This window comes from Sylvia atricapilla, chromosome 8 (genome assembly GCF_009819655.1).
Source record: "Sylvia atricapilla isolate bSylAtr1 chromosome 8, bSylAtr1.pri, whole genome shotgun sequence".
Classification (NCBI taxonomy): domain Eukaryota; kingdom Metazoa; phylum Chordata; class Aves; order Passeriformes; family Sylviidae; genus Sylvia; species Sylvia atricapilla.
In genome coordinates, this window is record NC_089147.1 from 25,021,000 (window position 1) to 25,042,869 (window position 21,870).

The 21,870-nt window shown below is 40.1% G+C and overlaps 1 protein-coding gene across 3 annotated transcripts in view; it reads right to left on the bottom strand.

Moving 5' to 3' along the window:
• RASGEF1A (RasGEF domain family member 1A) overlaps nucleotides 1-21,870 on the bottom strand; it is a 153,156-nt gene that overhangs the window by 2,037 nt on the left and 129,249 nt on the right. For all 3 annotated transcript variants that reach the window (XM_066324148.1, XM_066324149.1, XM_066324150.1), the window contains 11 exons: nucleotides 21,391-21,570; nucleotides 15,004-15,132; nucleotides 9,376-9,513; nucleotides 5,781-6,002; nucleotides 5,432-5,506; nucleotides 5,102-5,194; nucleotides 3,357-3,459; nucleotides 2,986-3,065; nucleotides 2,165-2,356; nucleotides 949-1,072; nucleotides 595-667 (listed from right to left, as the gene is read on the bottom strand). In XM_066324148.1, coding sequence (XP_066180245.1) covers nucleotides 595-667; nucleotides 949-1,072; nucleotides 2,165-2,356; nucleotides 2,986-3,065; nucleotides 3,357-3,459; nucleotides 5,102-5,194; nucleotides 5,432-5,506; nucleotides 5,781-6,002; nucleotides 9,376-9,513; nucleotides 15,004-15,132; nucleotides 21,391-21,570 — 1,409 coding nt within the window. The remainder of the gene's footprint in view (nucleotides 1-594; nucleotides 668-948; nucleotides 1,073-2,164; nucleotides 2,357-2,985; nucleotides 3,066-3,356; nucleotides 3,460-5,101; nucleotides 5,195-5,431; nucleotides 5,507-5,780; nucleotides 6,003-9,375; nucleotides 9,514-15,003; nucleotides 15,133-21,390; nucleotides 21,571-21,870) is intronic.

Here is a 21,870-nt window from a genome sequence, read left to right on the forward strand (position 1 = left end):
AGAGCTCAGGGCATGCAGGCTTTGTTCATCCTCTGTTGGTACAGGTATGTCAGATCTTCATGTTTAGCCCAATTCACAAATCTCTCTGCCTTGGCCTCAGTACGGGAAAAATTCTAATGAATTGACCTCATCATGTACACGGGAGTGGTGCTCCCCATTCTCAGAAGCATGAGGAGTCTTTGAGACTTTATCCCTAACAGTGTATTCCTAGGAATTTTCATCCTTTTATATGATTTGTAAGAGCAGAGCAGTCAGTGATGAGAGCACTTTCTTAGTGTCTCTATAGGTTTGTTCCCCTGAGAAAATCATGTCTGAACACTACTACAAATGCAGATTCTTTTACTGTATTTGATAGCCTAAACAAAGGATATTCTCTTTCACAATCCCAGCAGTGATCTTGCAGCCTCAACAGATCTATCTGGAAAAACTATATCAAAATGCAAGCCTCACTGAATTTTTTTCAGATGTAAATTTTGAAGGAAAAGGAACTGTATTGTGGTTTTAGGCTGGGTATGCAAATAGGACAGAAGAAGCTGATGGTTACATGCCTCTGTGTGTCTGCAGAAAGCCTCATGTTCTGAGGAAGCTTCATACCTGAGTGTTTTCCAGCTGTCTTTTTCCATGTGGTTTTCTGGACCTTCACTTTCAAAGGATGCAATGAACAGAGCTGGTAAAAAAAAAAGGAAAAAAAAAAAAAAAAAAAAAGTAGTAACAATCAGATACATGAGCTTTACCTGAGAAAAAAAAAATCAAAGGGTTGCAATATAGCAGATGTAACTTGGCAGTCTTCATAATGAAATTTGTTCTCATCAAAAGCCAACAGGGAAGTGATAACACTTAGACAATTACTTACAAAATATGGTTTTGGCACGTATATATTTTTCATCTGCGTATTTTGTATTTTAACACACAGAAAGACTCACTACAATGTTCAACAAAGGATTTTACCTTCTTCACTGTAAATAGGTGCTGTGAGCAGATAGGTCTGGATTTTCTTGTCTTTTTCAAAAGGACACTCAACCTGCTTCCATGTCAGGAAATCGTGAATCTGTCTTGAAATTTCCCAGAACTTCTGCATGAAGTAATTAAAAGAGTATTATTAAAGTAGTATTTGTTTTCTTTGAAATACTAGTTGATTTCTATTTCAGAGCCTCTCAGTCATATTTATGCCGCTTTTCTTATTGTCCCTTACTCAGACTTAAGTGGAATTGGTCCCACCACGAGCCTGACAGAATTCAAAAGGAATTTGGACAGTGCTCTCAGGCACCTGGTGTGACTCTTGGGGGTGCTGCAGGGCTGGGAGCTGGGCTTGGTGATCCCTGTGTGTCCCTTCCAACTCTGCATGCTCTGATTCCTTGTTACCCTATCTTCTTATGGCTCCCTTCATTTCCCCCTCTTGCTGCTAGTTCCTCACCTGCTGCCAGCCTCAATTTTAGAACAGGGTATCTCAGCCAACCATATGATCTTTTGCCTTTAATTTTTTTCATCATCAACCTTTCCTTCCTATATAATACTGCCTATTTTCTGTGTTGAGTGTCTAAATTCCTGGGACTGGACAGTTTATTTGCTTTACTTTTTACACTTCCAAACTTCAATTTAAATTAAATGTGACATATCTGATCTTTTCATAAAGCACTCTTTAAATTTAGGAAATCACAGTAACACATAGAAACATTTAGATATCTTTTCCTTCCTAGGATTTTAAAAAAATCTGTAATTATTTAGGGTTTGCCCTTGTATCTTCTCTGTGCCCCCTCCACTTACACAGACTTAATGATGACCAAAAAAATTGTCAAGAAGTTCTTTTGACAGACTGTGGTCACTTAGACATGCATGTTTGTTAACTGGGGAGAGAGAAGATGTAGAACCTCCCTTGCAGACCTGATAAACACTGGTTGTGTGTAGTGTTTATAGCAGCGAAACTGAGGAGGTGAAATCACCCCAGGCTGATGACTCAGGCTGAAGGTACCTATTAAATTTGATCAGATATGATGGCTGCTGCCTTTCCATTATTTGACTCAAATCAACTCCCCTGCATGACCACACGGCTCGGTCTGGACGCCAGGGGCACTGAGGGCATGGCTAACAGCATGAGCCAGGAGGTGAAAGCTTGAGAGCACGGGGTTTCAGCGGCAGTGCAGGCTGTGCAGCAGCTGACCCGCACCTTGAAGTTGATCTGTCCGTTGGGCAGGCGGTTGGTGTGTATCTTGTGCAGGAAGTAGATGTCCTTGATGAAGAGGTTGAACACCGGGATGACGATCTTCTCGCGGCTGCTGTTGGCGGTCTGTGAGCGCTGCGCCGCGCCCTGCAGGGCCGTGCGGTAATTGCAGAAGTTGCTCGATGGGTCCATGTGATGCTGGGTTTACAGACGGGGGGGAAAAGGCAGGCGAGTCATGCGTCTTTCCTAAAAACTGAAAGCTTTTCTCTAACCATCAGAGTTTATTCTTTGTCACTTCATTTGGTCTCTTGTGAAATTTTCAAGGTAGGGTACCTTCAAACTAATCAGGTTTTACTAACTTCTGCCTTGCTTGAAAGGAGGGTTCTGTACTGGCTTTCCATCTATTCCATTTACAAAGCAGACCAAAAGGAAACCGTGAATGACTCTCTGGGGGAAAAACCTAAATTCTCCTTTGCTGTCACCTCTGTTTCTGATGAGAGTTTCAATTAGGTTTTGTTTTCATAGAGGTCTCCACTAGGTGGAGTCCTCTAATTAGTTTTAAGGGCAGCATCCACTGGAGTAGAAACTACCTTGAAGTTAAATTGGCAAAAACAGGCTAGGAAGAAATAATCTAAAGAGAGCTGGTGTCCACTTAACTTTGCAGACAAGTATAGAGTTTGAAACAGAGGAAACACTCTCACTCACTCAAAATGATTATGTGCCAGTGACCACTGACAGAGGAGTCTGCTCTCCCACACAGTAATTAGCAGAGATTTGGATAAAACTACTTGGTGGATTTCTATATACAGTCAAAACTTTATACATACCTCTAAAACATCAAATTTGGCTGTTTTAACCTTGGACCAGGTTTTCTTTAACCGCGCCACAGGGCTCAAGTTCATGCCAGCTGAATGCAGGGAGAGAGGAGACAAAGAAACAACTGAGCTGAAAAATACGGGGCTAATACAACTGGGCTTTAATGTATCAACACCCACACTCTGGAAGATGTTTCAGCTTGACAATCAGAAGCTGCAGCTAAAGCTCACCCACTCACACATTAATCTGTCACTGGCAGATACTGTCCCTGGGAAAGTGTGCATGCTAATGTGGTGGGCCAGTTCAGGGCAGGTGTGAGTGTTGTCTTGCAGTCAGGCTGTAAAATGGAGTGCCTTTTGCCACCTCTGTTAAGGATACTCACAGATAATAGCCATCATTGAGTTGAAGTTTCCAATGTTGAAGCATTCTCTTGCCACATCAATGAAAAATTCCACCATTCTTGTACGCTGCTTTTTCTTTACAATCTGGAGAAAAACCAAAGAGGGAAGGGATGGTCTGAATTTTGGATAGGATGTCCAGCCAAAGGCACTGTTGCAGGTTCAGTGAATCAACATTTCAAGACTTTGTCCAGCTAAATCTTAATATAGGCCTCAAGATTTTTTGTTAAGATTAATTTCTGATAAAATAGCAGAAATATTTGGAGTGACTACCAATTACTTGTGTAGTTCTGGGGGAGTACACATCTCTGTTTATACAAAAAAGTCCATGTCTTAGGCAATTCTGCAGAAAGAAGCTGGACTCTTTCAGCAATTTCCTGTTACTGGAAAAGGAAGATAATGTGACACTGCTATCAGAAGATACACTAAACATTTAAACCTCTCAAGAAAGAGGGAAAGCACTGGACAGACTTAAGATCAGGGACATGGAACCTAAATGTGAGAGAAAGCAACGGCCATGTCCTGCTTTTCTCCTTCTGGTACATGTACTCTTAAATGACCTGTTGAGAGGAGGTAGTGATGATAAGCAAATATACAAATTCCCACTCATGCAAATGTGCAAAGAATCAAGCAAGTGATGCTGAACATCTTATCTGCAAATTCTTTTATAAACTGCAAAGCAAAATTAATTATTGCCTGGATTGCATTCATTCATGAAAGAATTTTCCCTGTTTAAACCTAAAAGTTCTGTCTGGCTTATATAAAAATGGCTCCTAAGCAGTGACTGCAGACTCTCTGACCTAAGGACTTTAGTTTCTGTCATATCAAAAGGAAATGGTTCAGTAGTTGAAGGCCTGGCATAGCCCTCAGTGTGCTAAAACCTTTCCTTGATGGTTTACTAAATGTATGAGCTCCACTGGCCATCTCTGGAAGTGTCTTCGTGTGCTTCTGCAATACATTTCTGAGAGCAGGAAATCTTAAGAGATTAGGATCAGTACATTGGACTTCAGGAAAATGCAGCAGACATTGGGATTTCCATGGAAGGGCTACTGACCAAGCAGGAATAGGGAAAAAATTCCCATTTGCTACAACTGGAATTAATAGAAATCTAAAAAGAATAATAAGAAGCTAAAAGAGAACACACATGCCAAAAAAAAAAAAAGGTTTCTGGGGCAGTACACCTTCCATTTCTTTGTCTATTATATGACAGAATTTACCTTAACCTCTAGTAAGGTTATTCTTCCTCTTTTTTTTTTTTTTTAACTTTTCAGTAGTCTGCTTTCTTTCCAGACTTTAAAGAAAGCTTATTGATTTTTATATAACAAATATTGAATGAATAGAAGTTAAAAAATGAATATATCACAGTGCTACTGTTATTTAAATGCAGTGGAAAGACAACTGTTTATTGGTAAATCTGCATTTAAAGATGAGTATTTTTAAGAATCTTTTGATGTATTTAAAAAAAGATAAATCCAAAAGAGCTCCTAACTCAGTCCACACAAGTTCCATTTCACTGCATGACTAATGCAGCTGCACAAAATTAGAGGATATATGCGAAGTCAAACACAGCCTTGAACTCTTAATCATATGAGCATGCAAATAATTTAATGCTTGAATAATGCTATTATCTTTAATTGCACTGCTAATGTTTAAATCTCATTTAGAACACTGCCTGCCTCTTGTCCTTAAGGCCAGGATCCCTTTGCTCTTGTTTTCTATGAATACCTACCCGACAAATCTCTGTAGCCACCAGCATGCTGAGGCAATTGAACCAATTGTCATAAGCCTCCAAATTATAGGTTTTGGTCACATCACTTCGGCACTGTAAGAGAACAGGTCACACGTTAAACCTCTCCTGTACCATGATAAAGCCAAAGTTTACCAAAGAAAAACTTCTTTTTCATGTCTTGACAAAATCTTGTTGCACATGTTTTAAGGCATGAGCTTAAAGAAGCTTAGAAAATGTCAGTCTTTCTTGCACAGGGTATATTCAAATGATGGAGAATTATTCTTTGCTCTGGTTTCTACATTTCTTTTTCCCTCTGTACACCTTTTGTACCTTGTGATTATCCAGGGAGTCCATGTGGCTGACAATCTGCATCAGATCCTCTGGGTAAATGTTGCTCACCCTTTCCTGTGTTTGGAGAGAGGAGAGATTGTCATTGTACAGACAGACAGAGAGTTCTGTAAAAAAATAATCAAAGTTAGGAGAACATTTGGGTAACTTCATCTTCCTGCAGTGTAGATGTGCGAGGTGCTTTTATCAGTGTACCTAATTGGTCTTGTTCATTTCTTGACTTGGCATTTTTTTATTAAAATACTGGAGGCTTTCGGTGAAGCCACAGCAAAATTCATATTAATATTTAGTAAATGGAATACAGAATACACCACCCCAATCAGTGTCTCACCAGCTCGATGTAGGTCAGCTGCTGTGCCAGGATCAGAGGGTCACAGCACACACTCAGGATGTCCTTCTGAGTTGACTGGGGCTTGGTTTTGAGGATGGTGCCCTTGTCAGAAACAGGCTGACGGAATTTCTCTTTGATTTCCTGGTATTGGCTCCGTGCAGAGAGAGCCATCAGGAGATTCTGTGTCATCTGGCTAATGATCTTTTTCACTGTTCCGTTTTCCTAAGCAGAAGGGAGAAACAACAACTGCTGAAAACCTTTAGTTATTGCAGACATGGATCACCAGAGAATTTCTGCCTGGGAAAAAATAAATGCCTATTATCCATTTTCTTTCATCTTTTCTGAGCTGATCATTCTGTGACAAATGACCTTGTCCTAAATACCCACACAACTCCATAATGACACTGTTCTGCCTGCCTGCCTTCCCAGCTCTGCTTTGCTTGGCTGGCTGGTCTGCTCCTTTGGGTAGTGCCCCATTTCAGAGGCATCCATGTCAGCAGCTGGAGTGGGCATGTGGAAGGTGCTGGAGTTGCCTGCACAAGGCTTCCTGGAACCTCTGTGCACCAAGTGCCAAAAACTCTCATTTTGATCAGACCCACCGATGAATCCAGTCTGTCTAGGTCAAACAGAATCCGGGGAATTCACATTATCTCCAGGAATATACCCCTAAAATATCCTAAACTTAGCTTTGAACAGCTACAGCATCCAAATATTTATATAAGAGCACAATATACATCATGTTCTTGGACAACTAAAATGCCTTTCCTGTTTATCATGTGCAGATTTTAAACGTAAGATTTGTAAGGATTTGTTGAAAGGTAAAGCAACAGGAACACAATCCATCTGCTCAGTGTTTTGACAACTGAGGTGATTTTTTTTTCTGCCATTGTGTCCTATAGACATTTCTCTGAGATCACCCCCAAAGAGCTAATTTGATTGCTTTCCTACTCCTCCATCCTGTCTGCTTTAAGTGACCTAGGTTTCTTCTGCTGCTAGGAAAATTAATTCAACTAGACAGTCCTTCTCCTCACAGAATCATTCTCTGGCTTTCATGCAAATTACTTCTCTTGAAGTTAACCACAAGGTTCACTTCTGCCTGTCAATGGGACATGCTAGAAAGAGCTGCAATGAATCTGTGGCCATTCAAAGGAGCCACTAATGTGCAGTGGTGACTGAAATTATGTAGCAGATGTGAGAGATAGCTACCAAATACTTGTATATTGCCTGTTATAATTAAGCAATAATGATGTCAGAATGGTGCTTTACAAGGCAATAATCTGACTCCCAAGTGAAATCAAATGAAAAGCTGAAGGCAGTGTAGCTCATCTTGAGGCTGGATTACTGCTGAACAGCAGCTGTCTGGAGTAATTTCTGATGCTGTGCTACAAGTGTTCAGAAATGCCAAGGGAGCCTGGTGGAGGGGACTAAAAGCAGAATTTTCTTCTCTCTTATGCTGAGCTTCCCACTATGAATGACTTGCCTTTCAGCCACTGTGCCTGACTTGCCCACGTGTCTGGGAGGAAGCAGCCTTGCTGATAGGTTTGCAGAAAATGACACTTAAAGATAGGTTGAGAGTATTGCAGATATTATGTAAAAGTGAAGAAAGAAACTCAGACATGAAAAGCTATGGTTTACTTAAACTATTATGAATTTATTAGCATCATAATGCTTAGACAAATGTCTTTAAGAGTTTCCTTTCATTACTAGTTTTACCCAACTTTTCCCTACACATGAGGGAAAATAGAAATTAAAAAGATATATAAAGTTGGAAGATAAGTCAGTGACTGTACAATGATTTGTACTTGTTGGAGTTGATCTTTACTAACTTTGGGGTGCAATCCCAGCTTTAGCTATTTGGCATGCTGCTATCACCAGGACAACACCTGACTGCTCTGTGAGAGTTCTCAGTTGACTTTCTACCTTGTGTATGAAGAATAGAGTCAGAACGAGATTTGAAAAAGCTTTTAAATACAAAATAAACCTCCAACCTTTACCATATTTCTCTGCTTAAGTATAGTAGGGGGGGTAATTCGATGTGCTGACAAAAACTCAGAGTGAGAGCTGCTTTTTGTCAGTGTCAAATTAGTATTTCCTGAGGGTCAGAAGAGGCATAGCTCTCCACTGATGAACCTTGATTGGTAGCCTTGTTAAGGGGGTAAATGAGGTAGTGCTGTAATTAATGGATGCCATCAGATGCCTGGGACACCACAGCACTGAGCCAGTCCATGAAGATGGGTTTTTCTCAAACGAGAATTACTCATATATAAGAGAGGGAAAGAAGGGGAAGAGATAAAAAGAAAGGGCACAACTTCTTTCTAGTTCAAAGTAACAGACAAATGAAATACTGAGATAGAGATGCTAAATAAAGCCTCTGCTAAGCCCCCTTTCACAGTGCTATCTCTGCCAACATCCACCTCTGCCCTTGTCTGCAAAGAGAAGAGAAGGTTATAGTCCCGTTTCCTCTTCCCCTCCTCCCGAGGCACTGATGTTCTCATCTAGCACTCATGTAAACATCTTTGCTGATGCAACAAAACCAGCATACTTCCTTCTGACGGCTTGGTAACACCTCGCTCTATTGTCCTATCCCTGATTCATGCCGTGCTGTCAAACCTGTTGTTCCTCATTTTCTCTCTACTCGAATCAACAAAAACACATAATACAACTGTCTTCCTGGTTCCTCCTAATTGTTCCCAAAAATATCTTGAAGTTGTGGGTTTTAAAACAGTAAGAGGCTTCTACTTCTACATGAGTAAGACTTCACATTTGTACAAATACTTTGCAACTAATTCTCTTGCAGTTCTTGATTATACTCTTCATTCTGTCTAGTGCTGTTAACAGTGACTTTCTCAATGAACAAAAAGTGCAGGCTTTGTGAATGCTGAGAAAGAGCCAAAACTAACAAAAAGCCTCCCAACAACCCTCCCTCCCCTGGCTCCCCCCAAAAAACTTAGCAGCCCTTATTTATTTCCAGTTTCCTTTATCTGTTTGCTTTACGTTTTTTCTAGGCCTACTTTTCTTCATGGGCTAGAAATTCAGAGCTGTTAAGACTGGTGATGGACTAGCCAGCAGAGTTCAAAGACAGCTTGCTTTGTGGAAATACTGTGCCTGTCACCTGAAACATTGCAATAAACCAGCTGCTTTTTATTGCTAGAAGCTGGGAATGAGCTGCTAAATAATTAACACCTTCACCCTGGCCAAGAGTACATGTGATACAGCTAGTTGGTGTGTCTTGCAGAACTCAGACATACAGAGTAGTGACAATGTACAAAGGATGGTATATAATTCATTATTAAATCCTCTTGAGCCATTATAGTTACTGTTCTTTCTCCTTCTGCACCACAGTCATTTTTCATACTGCCACGACTATTTTCTCTCTTCTTCTTACATGATTAGATGTAGACAGCTCCTGCTAATGGAGCATTAAGTCCATCAGGCAGCCCATGTCCTGTGGTTACCCTGACAACTCAGCAAACTGCTGCTGGAGTTCATTTGGAAAATACTGACTGCAGGATTGTATAGGACATGGCACAGTTCATGTAACAGTTGACAAATATTACTTTAGCACAGTTAACTTTTCTTTCCCTCCCACCCCTACCTCATCACATTGTGTGATCCTGTGAGCAATCTCCTTCAACTCTTTCATGGATTTTTCATCTTGGAAGTCATAGGGGAAGGTTTCAGTCCATTCCTTCAGGAGCTGAATGATTTTGGCAGCGAAGGATTTTAGTTTTGCCTGGAAAGAAACAATGAGTTGATTACTGGCAGTAGACCTGTCTAACTGCAGATTAAATGGGCTGATAAAGGCTCACAGAAATCTAGAGACACCCTTGAAAATACTTTGCGTTAATAGTAGGTGATGAGGACAAAAAAAAGGAACATATTTAACTGTGTACTAGATTCCTAAATAGCATCATTTAGCCTCCTTTCATGATAGCTTGGTGATGTCTCTTTGAGTGAGACATCTTCAAACACTTTGAAGATATTTTCAAGGTTAGTTGTATAAAACCAGAAAGATGACAGAACAGTTCAAGTGACTTATTTAACTGAAGTCCATGGGATTTAAGCTGATTTATGCCATTTGAGGCAGCAGTACTCTAGTGTCTGAATTCAAAGGTGTACAAACTGCAGTACTCTACCAACTGTCTTCCATGGGAAACATTCACAAAGACGTTTCTGTTCTATAGAATTTATCAGACCATCCAGACTGAGCTGTATATTAAATAAATGAATGACAGGAAAGACGTGTGTGTTCTCTCCATGACGTGTAAATCAAAACATACTTTGACAACAAAAGGTACTGGCTTTTGTTCAAAAAGCTATCAACCACAGAAGGGCAATGAGAGTATTTTTCTATCTTTTTTTTGTTACCTGCGAATCTGCTAAGGCTTTTCATCAGTTAGACCTGAATTGGGTGCCAATTACTCCCCTCTATTGTGTCAATGGATAGCAGCATCAGTACATCCAAGGAGCAGTCTTGTAAAATCGGGAGTATGAGTGCTAAGAACACTTGTAATCAGCAAGGAGAATCAAACCTTAATTCAGGTTATATTTATCCTCCTACCCAACTTGTGATGCACTGAGGAAAAAGAGGAAGCTTTGTTTATGGTCCCTTCTCACTTGTGGAAGTGCAGAGGTCCCTGAAGGCAGCAGTTCCCTCTCCCCAGGGACAGCACAGCCCTTCCCAGCAGGGCACTGAACATGTCAGTGTCTCCACAGCAAACTGGTGTGACACAGAGAATGTCTCCAAACACTGGCAGCAGCTCCTGCCAAAACATCGTGGTACGTCCCAGTTCATTTAACAAAAACCAAAGGTCAAGGAAATTAAGCTGGTTTTGTTTTGCTGGGTTTTTTGGGTGTTTTTTTTTTGTTTGTTTTTTTTTTTTTTTTTTTTTTTTTTTTTTAATATCTCACCATTATATAGTCAATGAGACTATTAATAATCATTGATAAGAACTTTGTAGTTAAACCATGCACCCATGAACCCTCAATCTGACAATTAGCTAGTGCCTCCTTTTAAGTCTAGAGGGAATTTTCTTGGGTTGTTTGGGGTTTTTAAGACCTGCAAACTGCTATCTGCTACCATGCATTTCCTACCTGTTTTTACTGAGAGCATTTAATTGATGCAGCTAAACACAGAATAGGTGCAGAGGGAGGGCAAAAATCAAACATCACCATTCATTTTGCCAGCAGTGGGCATTCCTGCAAAGCAGTGTCAGTCAGCGCCTCTGACAGCTATTTTCCAACAGTGTGGGACAGGGTTCCAGATTATAGCTGCCTGTCCTCCAAACTCCCACTGTCACCTGCCTTGGGGAAAAGACAATTTATACTTATTTGCTAGGAAATGCATGGAGCCTGACATTATTAAAAGAATAATCTGTAGGTGGTGATGGACAATTAATTAGCCAGGGAGTGCACTTCCATTCAATTAACATTAACAGGTATGCCTACTCCACTTTTGTTTACCAAAAGCTGCTACAGAGCTGTTTTTCAGTATTAATTATCCTGACTATCCTTCCTTTTTAAGTTTTGGAACTGAAAAAGGAGTGGTGAGGGCTGAAAGGTTTCAAAATCCCACCTTAGGCTGTGGCAAGTATCTCCATATGAATGCTCAGTTCATAAAGAATTTATGGGTTGTCTAGACTGACCCCAGCAGCTGAAGAGACCAAATCAGTCATAGCTGATGCTTTTTAATGCTGGTGTGTCTAAGATTGCTCCTTAAAGACCAGGAGCCCATTGAAGAGGTAGTTCGAGCTGTCATGATTTGAAGTAGGTGCAGCATAACACCAGGATATGTTTCATCAGTTTTCTAAGGCACTGATATAGAAGGAAAAGGTTTGAAGGAGAAAAATGAAGCTTTGTGCTTGTAGTACTCAGCCAAATTACCCCAAATTATACTCCATGTACAGCTTAAAACACAGTGACTTGGGAACACTGACTCCCCATCTCTTGTATCTATTTTTGAGTTGTTACAGTTTGCCTCCTTGGTGTAGCAAGCCAGGCATGTTGCAAGACAAACTGCAAACCGTATCCCTCTTCAGGTTTAACAAAGCTTAATGTTTCATCAGATACTTTTAAACTCTCATGAAAATAAGGTGTACACTTTCTGAGAACAATGTCGAAAGAGCCTAGTGGGATTTCTGTTCCATGTGCACTCTGATGAAGCCCAAAGCAGAGTGACAAGCCTGGAGCACGTGGTAACCCAGATGGAAACCTCACAGATCTGTGGGTAGCAGCACAGTTTCCTTTCTGTCATGGTTGCAATAAACCCACCAACCTACTTTTCTCCAGTCCTACTCCAGACATGAGGCTCCCCTTGTGAGGCCTGACAGAGTTCTCTGCAGTCCACGGGAATACTTCCCCCACAGATATTTCTTTGAGAAGAGAAACAACTCTATTAATTTAATTGTTCTGCGGATTGACCCTGTTCTGCATGAGACAAGACAGGACTGAAAAACAACTCCCAATTAGAAAGGAGGGCAATAGGAACACTGTACTTGTAGGAAAGATTTAATGGCAATGACCTGGTTAGGAGTATTTTTTTTCATTTTTTGGTTTTAAAAAGGAGAACTTAGTGGCAAAAAACCCCAGAGGAAATAGTAATTTTTGAAGGGACTTACATATTCCAAGACAGGCAAAACAAACTTAGTAGAAGTTAACTTCTATGTCCTCTTTTAATTTTTTACTTCCTTAACTTCAGATATATAAAATAGTCAAGCTGCAGAAAAAATGTACCACGGGTGTAACAACAGGCTCTTTTTTCCATTCAATAATACTATACAAGTGATTTTTCCCTGATAATCTTCTCTGAGACTTTCCAATCTCTAACGCACTTATAGAGTTAAATTTTTTCCTTTATGGTCAGTCTAGGTCATTATAACTATGTTATAATATATGTCTTAAACTGTGAAATTCTTGCTTTTTATGAGTAGTTAAAAGGATTCTAAGCAGACTCCAAGATACCCCAGAGTGTTTTTCTTTGCAATCGACTTTTCTTTGGGTTGTATTTCTGTAGAACTCTTTGGCTAGCCAGTAAAGTCAAAACCAACAGAATGATAAGTATTGTGGTGTGTAACCTCAAAACCTGGTTTCTTGCCACTTTTTCAGCTCACATGCTATCCAGGCACCAAGTTGCCCAGCTTGTCTTAAGAGATTTGCATAAGCAAGCTCTATCAGAGATGCTTTAACTGCTTTTGTCAGCTATTTCCTGCTATGCAGCCACTTAATTAGAAGGTGCTGGTAGCTGATGATACCTTAATAGATCATGACTGTGAACACTTGAGAGTATCTTGAGTGAAGAGTTTGTGTGCTGTATGTGAAATGAGATTTTATTTGTTGCCATGCACAAAAACAAATGTTTGCAAATGCTAGTGGCCAAACTATTCTGTAAAACATACAGGTGCTTGCAGTAGAGGGCAGTAAAGCAGTAATTTGAGAGCAATGTCAGAAGTTCAAGTAGTGTTTTCCAAGAAGTTTGCGTTTAGAAGGCAGGAAAAATTCACAGCCTATATTAAGGAGGTAGGAAGGGATCAAGGGCATAATAGAAAGAGCAACCAGAAAAGCATGTAAATGAAAGTCACCTCCCAGAAGTGTTTTATTGTCACCCTTCTGTTTGCTGTTTTCCTGTAGGCCATGTCCAAGGTGCCAGCAGAAGGTGTCAGAGTGTGGGTGTTTGGAATATGAGCTGCTCTGTTTGACACTTGGATGTGATGCTGGTTCAGTTCTGTTAGGAAGCTGTGACTTTAACACGTCTGCTGAGAAGCCACACTAACACTACTTTACAATCAGCATTGTATCTCTAAACAGCCAGCTGATTTAGTCCCCAGAGATGGCTTTCATTTGAAAATCTCCAAAGTGCACTGTCATTCACCAAAAATTTCATCTTATATCTCACTCATTTTAAATCCAAGTATTCCACAAATGTATTTGGACACTTTCTACTCACTGCAATCTTTCCCTACGTACGTCTACAGCTCAGATGGACTCATTCCATACTTCAGATGGTCCTGGCATCTTTTAGAGGTTCCCATCCCTGTTGTTTAGTTACATGTTGCTGAGGAACCAACTTACAGAGGAGAATTTGCTCAGTCACAAATTAAGTCTGGCAGTGGTGCTAGGGACAATGGTCACCTCAGAGCACAAAACTGGATGCAGTGGTTCTGGCACCTTATGTCCCTGACCCTTGGTTTTTTCCCCAGCACCTACAGGATGAGCTATGCAGATATTTGGAGAGTAGATCAGGGAACTGACCCAGAGTAAAATCATTTTGCACCATGGTTAGTGTGTCCTGTGGAGCAATTTTGTGGCATTAATAAGAGCCCGCACATCAGGAATAGTATGGGAGAGAAAGCCCTCAGGTCAGTATTGCTGTCTTTATTGAGCAACCAGAGCTGCCTTTTGTGCTCCTCACTCAGAGTGCTAATACACTAAGGAGAAAACAAAATGGGACTATTAACGTGCTGAAGATTAGGAATGTGAGCATGTAATGTCTCATCAGAGGGGAAGGGTTCCAAAACATGCCCAGGACTTGAACAATTTAGGTCTTTAAATGCTTGTTGTTTATACCATCCTGTTTCTGTCACTCTTATTTGCTGCCCATCTTGGACTTTTCTAGAACTTCAATTTCAGTCAAAAGTCTTTCAATACACACTTTGCAAATGGTGAAACTTAGAAGGATGTAAGTTTGGTTTAACTAATGCTAATAAAATATGTCAGTGCAGGTTGCCATTTTAAATAAGTGCATCTCCTAATTTTTCTGAGAGGTAACTTTCTTGAGTTAACTTACTGTTAAGTATAACTTACTGTTATACTGAGTTAAAACACACCAACAATAACCTAGCAGAGGTTATTGTTAACTCTAATATGATGGTGAGGCTGACTAGAGAAAGGGTTTTTCTTGAATTTGATTTTCCTTACTTGGTGAAAGCTCAAAAGTGCAAACCAACTTGCTGGGCAGGTTTCATGGCAGACACACTGCTCCAGTGCACTGCTCCAGGGACCTGCAGCTGTCTGGTAAGGCAGGACATAACCTCTAGCAAATGTGACCAGCAAATGAAGTAAAAATACTTCAAAGAAAAAGAGCCAAACACAAGTGCATCCAGCAACAAATGCCAATTACAATTTCGTATTATTCTTTATCAGTCTATTTAGCTTTACAATGAGAAGGAAGGAGTGGAAAATAAATGACAGCAGCACAAATAACTGAGAGACATAATGATCCATTTACCTTTTCTGCCTCAGTCCCCGTTTCCAGCTGCTGCTTCTGTTTAATGCAGATCTGCCCCACTTTAGCCAGGAGCTCGTGTGGGTGAATGAAAACTCGTGAGCTCAGTAGGAAAGTGAAGATGTAAGTTCTCTGTGGAAGGAGAAAAAAGTAAGAAAAACAACATGTTGAAAAGCTTTAGCAAAACTAATGTGTCTTCCTTGAAAAAGCTAATCTGTAAACTATGAATGTAACTTTTCTTCATTTAAAAATTCTGTGATTTTTTCTGTCTCTAGAGAAATGCTGGTCTTTTCTAGCTCTGTTGAAAGGAAATGCTACAGGCTTCAAAGATGTTAACTGTGGGGTTTTCCAATTATCAGATGATTTCCTTTTAAAATGCCATACTCACTGTGCCTAATTAGTCATCCCTTACCAAAGCCACAAATGAAATACCCATAATGTAGGGTGTTATGGCTCTTAAACACCACTATTTAATGCTGCTTTGTTTCTTTAAGAGTGATTGTTTTTCACTGAGCTGCAGGAAACTGCTTCATGTGTATTCCAAACCACAGCTGTAATTTCTCATTTATGGAGATTTCATTCCTTTCTCCCCATAATCACTGACAAAAGTTTTCACTTAGTTTGGGGACACAGGACAATAATTTAGTTTTATGCTTGACTTTATTTATTTGGGTCTTGTTTCAGAGTCCTTTGAATATGAACACTGCTAATAAATACCAACAATGATGATGTCCCATTAGAAATAGCCTCTCCATTTATAATTTGAAAGCTGTGATGCACTGTATGGTACTCTGGACATGTATCTGTTGTATCATATTCTGAATAGTTTAATTGAAGTGAAGATGATTTTCTTTGTCCTGGTCTTGGTCCAGTGTTTGAAGCTGGGCTTCTGTATTGGACTGTAATTGCCTGACCAATGACAGTAGCATCTCATAAGTATTTCCATTTTTCCCTTAGGCTTTCTGGTAAAACTTGGAGTTGGGAAATTATAAAGGATCTCCTTGACATTGTATTTCATTTAACCTTTGTTATGTTTGAAATGTGCACTGTTACTCTGACCATGTTTTAGTGATGTGACTTTGCAGGACACAGCCAAGTGCATTTAAATAGTCAATGTGAGCTTCTATCACCTTGGGCTGGGCAAGTAAATTAAAACAGCTAAAATCTTAGGACTGGTTGTTTAAAATATGGTATCTCTACTATCAGCTACCAAATGCTGCTGCTTGCAGTCTCTAAAACAAGCTTATAATTAAACAAGAATGGTATCTTTATGACTCCAAAGAGGTTCTGTGGTATCTCTCTCTAATCAGAGCAAAATGTGCTATTAATAAAAAATGGTTACACTCCTCTAGTACTCACTGTGCCCTATAATACAAATTTAGCACTAATCACCAAATAGCATGGAAAAGGAATTTTTTAACAAAATAAATAACACTAACCGAAAGTCACAGAGCATTCTGAGAGTGAGTGAAAAGTGTAATAAACATATATCTAAACATACAACTCTGTGGTGAGCTTCTGAAGGAAGCTAAGGAAAGTACAGAATGGAGTATGATACAGCAGAGGCATTTAACATGCTCATTCTGATTTGAAGACCTTATTAGTTCTGGGGTTCATGGATTACATTAGGAACAGCATTAGTTCTGTACAGTCAAAACCAGAGTTCAGGTGTAGTCTTTGCCTTGTTTGCTGTTTAGGGATGGAGGAAGAGAGGAGGTGCAGGGCTAACAGGAGGGCCAATTTGAGTCAGGTTCCTGAGTGCTTCCATTGATGCCTACAGAAGATGCCCCATGGGGCCACCTCACAACTGAGCTCTTGGTGCCTTTGAGGCAGGTGGGCAGGGCAGTGACAGGACACTGTTGGCACAGTTGCAAACATCCCTCACAAGTGTATGCCTGGAAATCTAAGAAATTAGGCTTCTCTTTGATATTTCATGTCTCTCCAGAACTTCAGAGTTTATTTTTAGATTTCTGGTGACAAAAACTTGAAGATGATCAATTCTATAAAAATCTGTGGTAGTGTACGTGATGTGTGATGGGCACTAAAATAAGCCAACCTGAGTCACAAAAGGGGACTTGGTTGTATTATGGGACAACATATCAGTTCTTCTATTCCTGTGTGTATGAGAATGATTCCTAAACTGAAATGTTCCCTATTCAGAATGAAAGCAATGAAAAAACTGTGTTGGGCTGTAAGATCTGGAGTGTGTGTTTGTTCTTTAACTATGCTTAGTTATCCTCTGATGGCTTTCTACCTATCTCATGTGTTCATTGCTATCACTGTTGTCCCTGAACTTAAAACTGTGAGTCTGGACTCTGTGGAACAGGAATTTAGCTGTTGGGTGTGTCAGCTGTCACTGCGTTGTGTGAATTTTTTTGCACTGAAGACTCGAAGCAGCCCTCACTTTTTACTGTACTTTGCATTTGAGAGATGAGATGTGTGGAGGAAAAAAAAAGGACTTGACACTTTGATCCCTTCCCCACATGCTTGCTTTGGGAAGGCCTGTCTGAAAGACGTCTGTCTGTATGTGTCAGTAGCAGGGAATCACAACTTAAGCCACACTGCCCTGGCAGTGACCTTTGCTCTGATAAGCTGGAACGCATTCTTTTAAGCAAAGATGTAATTTTGCTTCTCACAGTAATTCCAGCATTGGTCTCCTTGGTGGAAGCATGTGTGATGTGGCACAGTGTTTATCCAGTGTGACTCTGAGACAGGGCCACTCACAGCATCATTTCCCTGCTGTCACACAGCAAGAAAAGTGTGACACAGGTGACCTGTGCTTTTGTTTGGTTTCCTTAATAATGTTTTATAGGATGTTCATAAAAGTTTTGAACTGGAAAGATGCAGGATGATACAGGCCATGACAGTGTGTACTTTCCATTTTAGGCTTGCTGATCTCTGTAATCAGTAATAGCTGGACTGGACCCGTGCAATGCTTTTTCAGACAACATCAAACTCATAGGTTTTAAAAACAAATTATTATTCCTTCTGGAATCCATCTGCTGTATTTTATTCCATTTTAAAAGTAATTTAACTGGAACTAGGTTCATTACTTTGGGAAACAACATTGTTCCATTGTGGTCAATTAAGATATATACTATACTGGTATTGAATTGAGGGGTTTCTTGATACTTTTATTACTGACACAGAAAAAACTACAAGTAAGAACCAAATTAAAAATGACAGCAGTACTGACTGTGCCCCCCATTTCCTTGTCTCTCTGCTAGTAGCCACTCCTTATCCAATAAAGAAATTTCAGACTGAACTAAGCCATGCATTTCAGCTTAGATGCAGGTCTCAGAGGGTAGGAACACAGTTGTTAGTATCAAATCTTTACTATCCAAAACATCACGTGCCTTACCTAGATCAAGGATTTCTGTGATTTGCTGCATCTGCACTACTGTACACAGGCTAAATGTTATAACAGTGTAAAAATCTACAGTCTCTCAGGCAATCCTCTAGCCATGAAAAGGAGGATTTGAAGATGGGCATTTAGCTCTGAAGCTAGCCGGTTTGATAAAGAATGATTAAAAAAATTAAAGAATGATTAAAAATAAGAGTGAAAGTTAAGCCCCATTTATCCTGGAAGTGACACATATTTGGGAGGGGAGGTAAAAAAAAAAAATCCTTTCTGCACTTGGGAGAACCTAAGTAGACACAAAAGGGGCTTGTGCTTTGCAAGAGAATAAGAAGCCAGATTCCTTTAGTGCCTAAAGTTGTTGCTAAGAGATGAGCTGAATTATATTAAAAAAAAAAAAAAAAAGAGCATGAGTGCACAAGACTAAAGAAGGAATTGTTACTCTCTGACCCAAGAATGCACTGATGACTTCTCGAGAAGGGAAAAAAAAAAATTCTCTGTGTGCACTCACTGCTCGTTCTGGAACTTTGTGTTTGTGAAATATTTTCTTCAAATATTTTCTTGCTTGGGCACAAGGGTTGCAGACTTGTACATTCCATTCCTAACCTCCTGAACTCCTCTGTCTCATGAGTATACATTTTCCTATGTGCAGAGCAAGTCCCTGCACACAAACAAGACTCAGAAGAGCAGCACACTAATGTAGGCGCTTATCTTTCCTGTCCTCCCTTGCCTGTCTCGTGTTCTGCCAACATGACAAACACATTTTTGTTCTGCCTCTGTTACCAGTGCAGAAAGATACTGTGTGTTTGCTCTCTTCCCCACTCCCTTTTTCTCTGTCCAGAAGGTTACTGTAATCATAAGCTCAATGTGCACACAGGCGGCAATGCCTTCTGATCATTGTGCTCAAATGTAGTCATCAGGAAACTTGGATGAGTACTGCAACTGTGGCACTCTGAAACAAAGATAACTATTCCAGTACTGCACTAGCTTCTCTTGGTGAGAATTAATTGCTGGCACCTTGCTGCCTTTCTTTGGATGAGTAGCCAGAGACATAAGACTAAGAGGTCTTGAAGATACAGGACTGGCTACTCTTCTGAGAGGACATCAGCCTCAAGGGCTACCACTAACCCTCTGTGGCAACTCCCCTAAAACCACAAATGAGCATGAAACAAAGTATAAACATGTAACTGAAGGGAAACAGAAAACTTGGCTTTGAGGATGACTCAAATACAGCTTCTTTTTTATGTTGTTCAGAGCCTATTTATCTACTCCTTTTATAATTAATCCTTTCAGCTAAACGGAGTGATCTGGCTTAACTGAAGGTATGTGTTGTGCCATAGAGGAGATGAATTTGGTTTAATGCTGTTCTCCATCTCTCTTTCCCTGGAGTTACCCTTGACTGCTCCTGTTGGGTGTTCAGCTGTGAGCTTGCTGTCTATTTAAACTGTAGCTTGCAGGGTGGGGTCCACGGCCACTTGGTTTCTAAGGCACTCTTGCATAGGATATGAAGGGATAGCACCATGGAAACTAGCAGCATTCCAAAGGAAGTTGTAGACCCCTTAAGTAATACTCACTTTATGGAACCATTTTCAGAATCTATAAATAGATCCTCTGTTGCAAGGTATAATAAGGGATGTACATTAGCAGCCACTTAAAAAACAGTAGCTACATTCCTGAAATCCAAGTAACAAGTAACCATATTCCTGTATCACAGAAAAGATAAGGAACAGATTCCTTGGAGCAGCCTAAAGCTATTCATTCCACTGTTATACCAGCTCTACCCACTGCTTTCTTCTGTGCATCTCTTCTACAATATGTATTTGGGGGTGTGCAATGGAGATTTAATGTCTAACAATGGTTATCCCTCGAGTCTTAGAAAGGATTTGGTACTGGCAGCACAATTGTATGTTAGCCATATTTAAATATAAGGTTTAGGATTACTTCTGAACTGGAATAGCAAACCATGTTGGTTTTGCTTTTTAATCCCATACTGATGATTGATGGCAATTCTGCCCATTCCCACTGAACTCTCCCATGGAGAGTCCCTTTTCTGTGGATGACAGTTGTGAGGATGTGTGGTGGTATACGTGGGACCTTGGAGGGACCTTATTGTGATTTCAGTAAGACCACAATAAAATGTTCTACACAAATTAGACTGAGAAACATACAAGATATAGCATGGCCCACTACAATAAACATTAAGTTTGACATACAAGTTAATAGTGATTGCAGTTTCCTGTTCCCTTATTAGTTTTTCCAAGTGCTGGGATACTTCCATCATAGCTGCTGCTTTTTCAGAGCTCAAATAGAATACAAGTTACATAGACTCTCTGATCTTCGGCCATTTGTTTCAATAGTATCTTTTGTTAATGGGCACAGAGAGTAATTTCAAGTGATAAAGTGATATCTTAATGTCCTAGGTTCAGATTCTTACTGCATACCCTGGAGTTATATATAGGTAGTATACACTTTGTAGACTGCACTGTGGATCTCCACCAGTTGCAAAATCATTTTCAGGCTCCAGAAACATACATTATTACAACACTGGCCCATTAAAATGTCTTTAGAAAGAGTATTTTAATCAAAATCTAATTTGGGTTGTGATTTTTTTTCTGATGGCCTAACTAGGATACGCATAGAAAATTAAGGGGAAAAAATACAAAAGCTGTTTTCAGGTCTGTTTCCCTAGGTAGGAGCTGGTTAGTAGTTAATCTTGGCTGCATTAGAGCTAAAGCAGCTTAGAAGTATGGAAATTCTGTGGCAAATGCTGCTTTTAATTGGTTCTTAAGGCACTCATTTGAGTTCAAGATGGCTTTATCTTTCTAACAAGTGCTCTCTTTTAGAAACAGAGAATATCCCTATTGAGCAACATCCTTAGCGAATGAATATTGCCAGTAAAATAAATGCATCTTTAGTCTACATCTCAATCTTGAATCAGACAGAGGTGGAATTTCATCAGGGCGCACCAATCTGGATACTAATGCAGTAAAACCATGAGAAGGAAAAAAAAAATCCTTTTGGTGGCTACTTACATCGGGGTAATAGTCCATGGTGGGCACCAGGCGCTCTATCAAGGCCTCCAGTGATCCAGAAACAAGGTTCCCATCCTGATAAACAGGGTCCACACATCTCTCTCCCATGTCTGGCTGCACTTGCCCACTACAACTGGAACCAAGCATGCTGGAAAATATTGGCGTCTGGGGCATAGTTTCCTGCAGAAGCGGCAAGGAAAGGGAGAGAGGGTTAAGCTTTCTTCCAGGATGCCTTACATGTGGGTTTTACAGAGGCATACATTAAACACAATTACAGATTTGACTGAAGGCAGCCTCAGCATTCATGCTGAGTTCTGAATCCAAGCAGTCACACATCTGCAAGCTGGCTTTGGCATTTGAAATGCACTTTAAGCTGTCGCTAAGGCTGTAGATGCACAAACTGTATGAATTTTCCTCACTGCACTTGATTTCTTACTTCTGCCCAGTTTCTCCCCAATTCTTTATGCATAAAACTAGACA